At 39.3% G+C, this 11,313-nt stretch overlaps 1 protein-coding gene across 1 annotated transcript; it reads left to right on the top strand.

Moving 5' to 3' along the window:
* Nucleotides 1–684: 684 nt before the first annotated feature.
* LOC136488453 (uncharacterized) lies at nucleotides 685–1,953 on the top strand. The gene has a single exon (XM_066485382.1). The coding sequence runs from the start codon at nucleotides 685–687 to the stop codon at nucleotides 1,951–1,953; it is 1,269 nt and encodes a 422-aa protein (XP_066341479.1).
* Nucleotides 1,954–11,313: the final 9,360 nt, after the last annotated feature.

Consider the following 11,313-nt stretch of genomic DNA (forward strand, 5'->3'; position numbering starts at 1 on the left):
ATGATCCAATAAATTGGGGCAATCTTGATAACAAAGCAAGGGACATATTAGTGGAGAAGGGGCCTATTAGAGAAGAAAATATTGTGTTTACTATGGATGACAGATCAAGACGTTTTGCATACACTCATTATTCTAGAAAAATGAGCAATGGCGAGGTATGTGATAGGAAATGGTTGGTCTATTCAAAAAGTGTTGACAAAGTGTTTTGCTTTTGTTGTAAGTTGTTTGGTTCTAGTAACCGCAAGAGTTCATTGGGGCATGATGGCTTTAGAGATTGGAGCCATGTTAGTGAAAGACTAAAAGAGCATGAAGTTAGCGTGGATCATATGACCAACATGAACTCTTGGAATAAATTGAGAGTTAGATTAAGAAAACATGAAACAATTGACAAGGAGTTGCAACATCAAATCACAAAGGAGAAAGAACGCATAAGGCTAGTTCTACTAAGAATTGTTGCCATTGTAAAGTTTCTTGGTAAACACAGTTTAGCTTTTAGAGGATCTAGTGAGCAACTTTACAATGATGTGAATGGTAATTTCTTAGCTTGTTGTGAGATGGTTGCTGAATTTGACTTGGTAATGCAAGACCACCTTAGACGCATTCAAAACAAAGAGCTACAATATCATTATCTTAGTCATAAAATTCAGAATGAGTTGATTTCACTTATGGCTGTTGATTTCACTTATGGCTTCTAGAATTACAAGCTCCATCATAAAGATTGTTAAAGAGGCCAAATATTTCTCAGTTATTCTTGATTGTACCCCAGATGTGAGTCACCAAGAACAAATGAGCTTGTTGGTTCGATGTGTTGATATGTCTGATGAGAAAATAAAAATTGGGGTGTACTTTCTTGGTTTCTTGAAGGTGGATGACACATTTGGTGAGGGGCTTTTCAATGTATTAGTTGACTCCATCAAATCATTTCGCCTTAATGTTGATGATATTAGAGGTCAAGGTTATGACAATGGCTCTAATATGAAAGGAAAACATAAGGGGGTACAAAGTCGTTTGCGTGAAATAAATCGAAGGGCTTTGTATGTGCCATGTGCATGCCACAGTCTTAATCTCACTCTTTGTGATATGGCTAAATCATGCAGTAAAGCTATTTCATTCTTTGGAATTGTGCAGAGGATATATGTATTATTTTCAGGTTCTACCAAAAGATGGAATGTTTTGCTTGAACATGTTCCAGATTTGACCGTGAAATCATTAAGCAATACTCGTTGGGAGAGTCGCATCAAAAGTGTCCGAGCAATTAGATATCAAGCTCCTCAACTAAGGTCAGCTTTGTTGTGGCTAAGTGAGGATGGAGATACTGAACCAAAGGATAGAAGTGATGCAAAAAATTTATATGACGTGCTTGGTAGCTTTGAGTTCATACTTGGTACGGTTATTTGGCATGACATTTTATACTCTGTAAATATTGTCAGTAAGAAGTTGCAATCACCATCCATGTGCGTTGATTCTACCTTGCAGCATATAGAAGGTATGGTGAATTACTTTCAGAACTACAAAAATACTGGGTTTGCTGATAGTGTGGTTGCTGCCACAGAAATAGCACTTGAAATGGGAGTAGAGGCATCATTTCCAGTAAAGCGTCGTTCTGTTAGGAAGAAACAATTTGATGAAACTGAATGCAATGAAGCTATCTTGCAAGCTGAGAAGGATTTTGAAACTTTTTATTTTTTGGTTATGGTTGATATGGCAATTAGTTCATTGAAAAGCAGATTTAAAGAACTACAGTCATTCAATGAAAAATTCGGATTTCTAATGAATTCAACATCCTTGAAGGCAATGGATGGTGCTGATCTAAAAGACCATTGCATTAAATTTGCAAAAACTTTCTCTTCAGATGGTTCATCGGATGTTGATGTAAATGACATGATTTCTGAGTTAGCTATTATGCAGTCTACTCTGCCAGATAAGCCAATGTCTGCTATGGAGATTTTTTAGTTTGTCACAGAAGCGGATTGTTATCCTAATATTTCTATTGCTTATCGGATCCTATTCACTATGCCTGTGACTGTGGCCTCAGCTGAAAGAACATTTTCAAAGCTGAAATTATTGAAGAATTATTTGAGGTCTGTAATGTCCCAAGAAAGATTAAATGGTTTGGCAACTTTATGCATCGAGAAGAAATTATTAGATGAAATTGATATTGAGGCCATCATCAATGACTTCGCAGCAGCAAATGTTAGAAGAAATTTCTAAGGTAATATAAGATGTATAACTTTTTTGTTGTTTCATAAGAATTTTTTTATGCATTACACTTATTAAAATTATCATTATATTATTAGACTTATATTAAGGGGTCCATCGCCTGTGGCTTCGCTCCAGGTCTATAATTTGACAGGGCCGGGCCTGGACGCGCGCTGCCCCGTGCCTCAGGGCCTGGAGGGAAAATGCTTCAATTGCCTCGCCACCGACCATATGTCAAGACTCACTGTAGGCGAAGTATGACGGCGACCATGCCCACCGTGGGTCGGGTGGCCCTAGGCAGTCCGCGTCGATGGGGCACAGGTGTGTAGGCGACTCCACCGTGTCCGGTCTTCGCGATGGCCGCTCTGGCCCCTGGCCGAGGACCTCCAAGTTAGGCGATGACGGCACCAGAGGCGACGGGCTGGACTCTCTTGGACCTAGCTGGGGAACCTATTTCGTTGCCTCGGCATGGTGGGGTCCATCGGTTGCCCTCTAATGGGATCGGTAGCAACGGTCGGCGCCCCATGTTGCATTACAACGCGTGCCTGGACTTCATGCGAGGAAGAGGCTTTGTAAGCGCCGCCGCGCTCCAAGTCGCGGCCAGCGCCAACGCCAGCAGAGGTGACAAAATCCTGGGATTGTTGGCAAGATCCTGGGATCCAATGGAGGCTGAGCTGGCACAACCGGTCATGGGCCCGAGGCCTCCTGTCACCCCCCACCGCCTGATTTTGTCTCTAGGGATTGTTGGTATTTCTTATGCTCATGTGGCATAGTTGTACATGTTTAAGGGTCAAGTTGATATACATGTGTTGCCTTGTGGCCCTTTGGATACATGTGCTTCTCCTGTGCGATCCTTCAGATGTAACCGCCATTGAATCCAGGCTCGAGATGGCTTGCTCATCTGTATGGTGGCTTCTAATGTGCTTTATAGGCCTTAGGGTTGGTCAGCCAAGCTTTTGGAAAGCTTGGTCGACCCCCTAGAGGGTTCTTCTTTATTCCTTTTTCGCTGAAATCCTCCTGCATACAAACAATTGTCAAGATTCGTGGAATTTGTTAATGTAGCGCTATATCTATCTTGGTCTGTTCATTTTAACCATGTATACATGATAAGTTGGCGGTTTATGATTGACGTTAATGACTGCCGACAGGGATGAGCTTGGGTTCGATGGGCTGCTCGATGGCATTCCGGCCCAGTGCGTACAGGCAGTCGCGGAGGCCGTTGCACTGCCAAATGCTGTCTCGCTGGGAAGGCTTGAGCCACTGGGCTCTAGGCCAGTAGAGGACGGCCGCGATCACGTCGACGATTTCATCTCCTCCCTCAAGCTGCCGGTGGGAGAGGCGCTGATCAAATCCCCGCCAGGGCTGAGGGTCTCTCTCGTGCCCAGAATACTGACTTCATCCCACGGAGAGCTCCAGGCTTGCGGACAAGCCACGTGCGGGACAACGTGTTGCTGAAAAAGTGGGGCTTTGAGACACCGTCAGCACCTTCTCAGGCCGGGACAGCCACTCGGTTCTCCGAAACGTTAAGAACGCCGTTGTCGAGCTCCAAGCGGGAGGCGATGCGCGAGCTGTTTCCGGATCGTGCGCGACGCTGTGGACGGACGTTTGTGTCTGAGGCCTCGCGACGCTCAAAATTAGTCAAGATGTAGAAGCCAAATTCGTGCATGTTTGGGTGCTTGTCTAAGCGTCGCGTGCACGGTCACCACCCCTGCTACACTTCTCGCATTGGAGGTGTGGTATCCGTTGTAAACGACTAAAACTTCCTCTTAATGAAAAACACGTCAACGAACATGTTCTCGAAAAAAAATTGCAATACAAACTAAACCTGCAGTTTTATTTAGTATAAAATACACTACCGGACACCCTCACTTTGTCGAGCGTCGCACTCGGCAAAGGGCACTCGGCAAAAAATTAATCGGCAAAGAATCTTTGCCGAGTGCTTTTTGTCGAGCACTCGGCAAAGTCTTGCCGGAAAAGCACTCGGCAAAGATTTACACTCGGCAAAATGAAAATGCGAAAAAACCCAAAAATAATAGCAAAATTTTTTTTTCGGGGGAGGCCGCCACCGGCCAGCGCTCGCCTGTGTCTACTGCTCTACCACTGTACTACGATGTCACTTGTATCTAGATTCCGTTATCTATCCTCATATATAATACTAAACCGAGAATAAATTGCTTGTTTGAGGCCCTAAACGAATTCAAATCAAAAAGTGGTCAACTACAAAGTTTCATAACTTTTCGAGATCTACAATTTTCATTTAGGAAGTTTTTCCATCCGAGGTCGTTTGAAAAATTCGAATTTAAAATTTGAGAGATTCAAACGTAGTTTTGCATGATAAGATGATTTTAAATCAAAAAGTTGTCAACTACATAGTTTCATAACTTTTGGAGATCTACAATTCTTATTTAGGAAGTTTTTCCATCTGAGGTCTTCTGAAAAATTCAAATTTTAAAATTTTCAAATTCAAACGTCGTTTTTGCATGACAAGATGATTTCAAATCAAAATGTTGCCAACTACAAAATTTCATAACTTCTCAAGATCTACAAAGTTTATTTTGGTCATTTGTTCATCAGACATAGTGGTAGTAACATCTTTCATAAATCTTATATATCTCTCTTCTACTTTCATGAAACTAATATGAGAGATGTAGATTTTATGAACAACGTTATTGTCGCTTTATCAAATGAAGAAATGACCAAAATAAACTTTGTAGATCTTGAGAAGTTATACAACTTTGTAGTTGAAAAGTTTTTCATTTGAATTCATTTAGGGCCTCAAAAATTGATTTGAAAAAATGAATTGCCGAGGGCCAAAAAAATGCACACGGCAAAATGCCTCTTTGCCGAGTGCTAGAAAAAAGGCACTCGGCAAAAACGCATTTTGCCGTGTGCCGAAAAATACATCTTTGCCGAGTGCCAGAAAAAAGGCACTCGGCAAAGACGCATTTTTGCCGAGTGCCGAAAAATGGCACTCGGCAAAATACATCTTTGCCGAGTGCCGAAAAAAAACACTCGGCAAAGCCATCTTTGTCGAGTGTTTTTTTTTTTGCCGAGTGTATTTTATTTGGCACTCGGCAAAGACCGTCTTTGCCGAGTGCCCGATAAAATACACTCGGCAAAGCCTCCGGCACTCGGCAAAGACCGTCTTTCCCATAGTGATATATGCAATAATCTTGATCTGAAAGAAAGCTAAAATTTAGGCACCTCGATTTTAGCAGGTCCCTTAGATAAAACATAGTAGGATATACTACTCAAAGAAAAGAAAGTGATGCATATCTCAGGTATAAATGGGCAATCTAAATATTAAATGCATTATTGTCTGTTCTTCATAAATGTTTATATATAGTGTTACATGTCTAGCAACATCTATCCCCACTATATCTTGTAAATTAACCACTGTAAGCTCTCCCCACCAATCCACTAAACAACCATTACATGTTTCCTATATACAACAGTATACACGATTAGAACATAAGGCTGCTCTTGCGCAGAAAAAAAAAGAACATAAGGTTGCCAAGCACCACCTGGTCCCTTAGCATAATGATGATGCGTGGGAGAGGAGAGATTCTACTTTTGCTGATAGTATGTGCCATAGTTTTTCTCCAACCACCAGTGATGGGGAAATTTCCGACATGTACCGCCACGCAGAAGAGAGAGATTCTGGCGCGATGTAGAAAATTCATTTTGCATCAAGAGTCCAGCGTTTCCGTAAACAGTCCCTGCTGTGATGCAGTGAGAATGGTGCCAAATAGGAACATGCTTTGTGTCATCTCCCTACTTTCAGATAATGAGAAGAAGAGATTCAACCAACAGAGGATCCGATCTCTTCAAGACCTCTGCAAACATCGTCCCTGGTGAGGTAAGAATCGTCAGTTGATAATCCATTTTATGCTATATGCTAGTATATAAATCAGAAGTGTCCTGTTAAGCTAATACTAAATTATTCTTGTTCTACGTTCCAGACCATGGTGTAAACTGCAGCCAGAGCGACAGACAAGATTGACTGGATAGTTAATAAAACCTGTAAAATTTTCATTGTCATATCATATAATTCGAGAAAGAGATCAGCGTTTGATCAAGACATCCGGTGCCAATTTTTCCCCATTGAACTTGCCTCAGCATTTGGTTTGAAAAAACTGAGAAACGGTTAGAAACTTGTGATCTATATCCATATCGCCTATCTATCTATCTATACCTACTCCCTCCATTCCAAATTATAAGTAGCTTTGACTATCTAAATAGCAAATTGAATGTACCAAAAAAATTAAAATAACTTATAATTTGGAACAGAGGGAGTATAATATATTCATAGAATGTCTAAAGCTCTCATGATAAATAGACAAAAAAAGAAAATTACTGGACCATCCATATTCGTTAGGACCAATTTATAATAATCATCCCGATCAAAAAGATATCTGGCCAATTGTTTCCAAGCGAATGAAAAGGAAAATCCTTTTGCAACAGGTGCATGCCAATTGTCATCGATGGGATTTTGTCATCTATACATATCTAACAACTATATATATATATATATATATATATATATAGAACTACTGTTCTGCAGCTGGCCATAGAATAACTTATTCTGTGGCCACTTTAAGTTACGATAATTACTATTCTAATTTACGAGATTTAAGTAACTCCTTACTAAGTGATTTACTATAAATAGAGAGAGAGAAAAATACTTGACCATCCATCTATGCTAGGACCAATTTTTAATCATCTCGATCAAAAAGATATCTAGCCAGTTCTTTCCAAGCAAACAAAAACGAAGTCCTTTTTGCAACAAGTGCATGCCAATTGTTATCAGAATTGGATACTACAGGTCTACAACAAAAACCAACTGCTGAGATTTCGAAATTTAAAATTTAGAAATTTCAAATGACATTAAACATTGAAATAATATATACAAAGTTGTTGTCAATGCAGTCTACAACTTTGCAGTTGATAAGTTTTTTATTTTAAACCATTTAGAGTCCCAAATATTCGTTTCAAAATTCTTAGATTTTGACAATTAAAATTTTGAAAAAATTAAACTCTCTCAGATGGAGACACACCCTTTATCAAAATTGTAGAGCTTGACAAAATCTAAAACTTTGTCGTTGAAATTTTTTCATTTAAAATTATTCAGGGGCAGAAATATTTAATACAAGATTATAAAATATTAATATAAAAAGATAGCACCCCTCAAATCCTTAAAGATACTCTTTTTTGGTTTATATGGTTTTCTAAAAGCCATTAATAGAGATGCATCTTAATGCGCCCACCTCTATAAACAGTATAAATAGAGGTGGGCCAAGGCGGGCATCCTGATCGCCTCTGTAAATAGCCATTAACAGATATCATTTGACGAACGCAGCCGAAATGCCTACCTTTGTTAATAGAAAACGTCTACCTTTGAAAATAGTTCATGTACTAGTGAAACACAACAATATGTTAATGCATCCTTTATAAAGTTGATTTTAAAATTAGATAAGTGTGACTTAAGGCAAAACTAAAAGGGTCTTTGATTTGAGATATCCCAATTGTGATTTCGTAGAACCGTTTTCATTTCATTTGTTATAGCGCGGAGTACACACGGACACAAACGTTTTTCATTCCATGGAGAGAGAACATAATCACTGTAAAAGTGGAAGCAAAAGTGAATTGCCGATTGCACTCATCATCTTCTATTCATATTGATCAATAACTTAGTACAAACACTCAATCCATGATCTGGGCAAGGAGGAGATCATGCCTAGTCTAGCACAATAGGAAAAGGCAGACGTGGTCCCATGGCCACAGTAACCACGTTGAACTCTCGAAATGGATCACGCACACACGTACTAGCCTATTGACTGAGCCATTTACAATTCTTAACACTCCCCTCAATCAGTACCGATTATATGTGGGAGAAAATTTGGAAGCTAAAATGTCCAAACATGATAAAGCATTTCCTCTAGAGAATGGCTCATAATTCATTGACCTTATGATGTAACCTCAAGAGAAGGGGATTGAATGCTTGTCTTTTTGTATATATGCAAAAGGCTAATGAAGATGGAGGCCAACTCCTCTTCAAGTCCAAGTATGTAAAACAAGTTTGGTGTGAGATGAATTAAAATGAGATCAAGGAGCAGTTGCCATGTTATGGGTCAGCGAAGGAAGTAGTGGAGTGCATACAAAGATTTGACTACGCGCCCCAAATAATGGTATTCTTTCTCCTAAATAATTGGTGGTATGAGAGAGATAGAATCAATGAAGGGGAAAAGAATGTAAGAAACATAGACCCTAGCAAGGGCTTAGTGATTTTGGAGGTTGAATGAAAACATAACTAATAGGACTAACAATGTCTGCTAGTATACAAGCTACACTAGTCCTAGGATGCAAAGATGGACTTGAGCTAGGCTACAGTAAAATCAAGGAATCAACACCTCAAAGGAAGATCAAAGAGCAGTCATGAAGACCCAGAAGAGACAAGCAAGGAGCTCAAGACATCAAGGAAGAATATCCCCGAAAATTGGGCATGAAGAAACACTTCAGAGGAGCACCAAAAACGTGCACCAGAAAAAAAAAACTGTGTCACTGGGTGATTCCAAGTGGGCGGCACAATAAGAACTTGGGCCGATTTATCGGTGTTTGGTTGTTTACATGAAATTACCCTATACTTCTACCTGTCTGTCTCCTTCATTTTGCCCCATCCCTTCCACTTCTCTATCTTTGACTAAGTTGAAAAAATATGTTATCTACAATATTAAACAAATGGAATATATGAGGATGTATTTCATCGTGGATTCAACAAAACTAATTTGATATTGTATTTTTTTAGGAAATCTGATGTGGTATATGTTGGTGCATTTTTCCATGAACATAGTTAATTAATATGATTGTGTTAATAATGATCTATCTAAAAAGTTTCTTGAAGAACTTGCAGAGGAGACATGTAGTTAGTCATGAATGTGAACCCTAATAACTTGATTTTGGCTTGACCATAATCGTCAAACAGGTCAAGTCATTAAAATCTTTTTGTAGCCCCCATTGCAGCACACGATACTCACCTAGCATAGTAGGTAAAGCATAGGATACTACTCAATGAATCCAAAATGATGTATATCTTAGGTATACAGAGACACACAAAATATTAAATATATTCTGGCCGGTCTGTTCTTCATAAATGTTAACATGTCTAGCAATATCTATATCTTCCACTATATCTTGTCAACGATTGTAAGCTCTTCCGATCCCATCATACCACTAAACCATTACATGTTTCCTATATATAGTACCCAATTATCAGAACATAAGGTTGACACCGTGCCAAGCACCACCTGGTAGCTTAGCATAATGATGATGTGTGTGAGAGCAGAGATTTTACTTGTGCTGATAGTATGTGCCATAGTTTTTCTCCAACCACCAGTGATGGGGAAATTTCCAACATGTACTGCCACGTAGAAGAGAGAGATTCTGATGCAATGTAGATTATTCATTTTGGAAGCAGAGTCCAGTGTTCCCAAAGATGGTCCCTGCTGTGAGGCGGTGAGAGCTGTGCCAAACACTACACCACAACACCAAGATTAGCGATGGACGGTCTGACGCTAAAAGCGGCTCCAGCGACAGACAATCTGATGCTAAAAAGTTATAGCGATAGACTTCTGCAGACGCTATAAGTCTTGTAGCTAAAAATCTTTAGTGACAGACAGTACTTTTAGCGACAGATAGTACGTTGCTCTGATATTTATAGTGACGGATAGTCCATTGCTACTTTTTAGCGACAGATGCTCTGTTACCTGGCATATACTGACAGATCATCCAATAATCCATGTATTTATAGCGACACACTGTTTAACAGGACAATATAAATATACAAAAAAATAAATACAATTTTTAGCACATATGAAACCGATATTCAAGCTTAATATATTGTCACATGTCACATGGAGGTTAATACATATAACATCGAATTTGTCTTGTACACCATATTTTTGTGGATATCACATCCAGCAAAGTCAAGCACCAAAAGAATTGCATGAATGGACATCTCAGCAAGCAATACTAGTACTTTGTGTTTCACAATCCTAAGATTTGTGCACATAATCATTTCTAGAAACTCAAAAACCAAAAGAAATGACTTGCCAAAACTAGAGCACATCCATCAAGTTATTTGGCGAATCATTTTTCAGAAACTCAAGCCAAAAGGTTAGTGCCCAGCATTTCCTGAAAAATATAACCATGTAATCAACAAATGTAGACAAGTTATGTAAAACTGATGTACAGTATATATGAGTTATATAATGAGTCAAGTATAGACAACCATTGTCAAGCCATGTAAGCACTGGACCAGACATACTTTTCTTGGGGTAAAGAGGGAAACAATTAGCGCCTAAGTGCGACAAATGTCTATAACCAATTTAACTTTCAGTCAATTTTAACTTTCAGCAGTAAATTATCACATCAACTTTCAGTCATTCGATCCTTTATGTAGCTAACAGTGCAGTCATAGACTTTAAAAAAATGTATACTTGGTTACAAATTTAGGTCAGATTTCAGCATTATGTTTTATGTTTGTGCTTATAGATCTGGTTTGTGCTTAGCAGTAATTTCATCTAAGAGAAAAAGGGCAGAGCAGCTCTGCTCTTATTCAGATAAACAAAACTCTAGTTGTAGAACTGCATGTGTTGCTCACATTCAGCCTGTTCGCTTGTTGGTTTCAGCCAGGGCTTATCAGTCAGCCAACAGTATTTTCTTCTCACAACAAACCAGCACCAGCTAGGCTTATCAGCCCAAAAACCAACCAGCGAACAGGCTCATTATTGGTTACTGGATGGACTTTGGAACCATTGTACTACTCTGCTACAACTATCACTAGGTTTGTCCATAGTTTGAATGTAAATTTTAGAGACATACCTGCAGTGCCCTTGAGAGGTCCAGATGTCATCTTGCAAACCTTCATTTATCACAAATATTTTTAATTAGGAATATTGGTCATGCATCACAGATCAGCACCTAATACATGTATTAAGAAAGAAAAATTGCTCTCATACAACACCGATGCCTCCCAACCAGATCCACGCCTCCTGCAGTTGCCACTACCAAATCTGGCCATCCCCAACGAAGCCACCACCACAACTAAGAAACAGA

This window comes from Miscanthus floridulus, chromosome 10, assembly GCF_019320115.1.
Source record: "Miscanthus floridulus cultivar M001 chromosome 10, ASM1932011v1, whole genome shotgun sequence".
Taxonomy (NCBI): Eukaryota; Viridiplantae; Streptophyta; class Magnoliopsida; order Poales; family Poaceae; genus Miscanthus; species Miscanthus floridulus.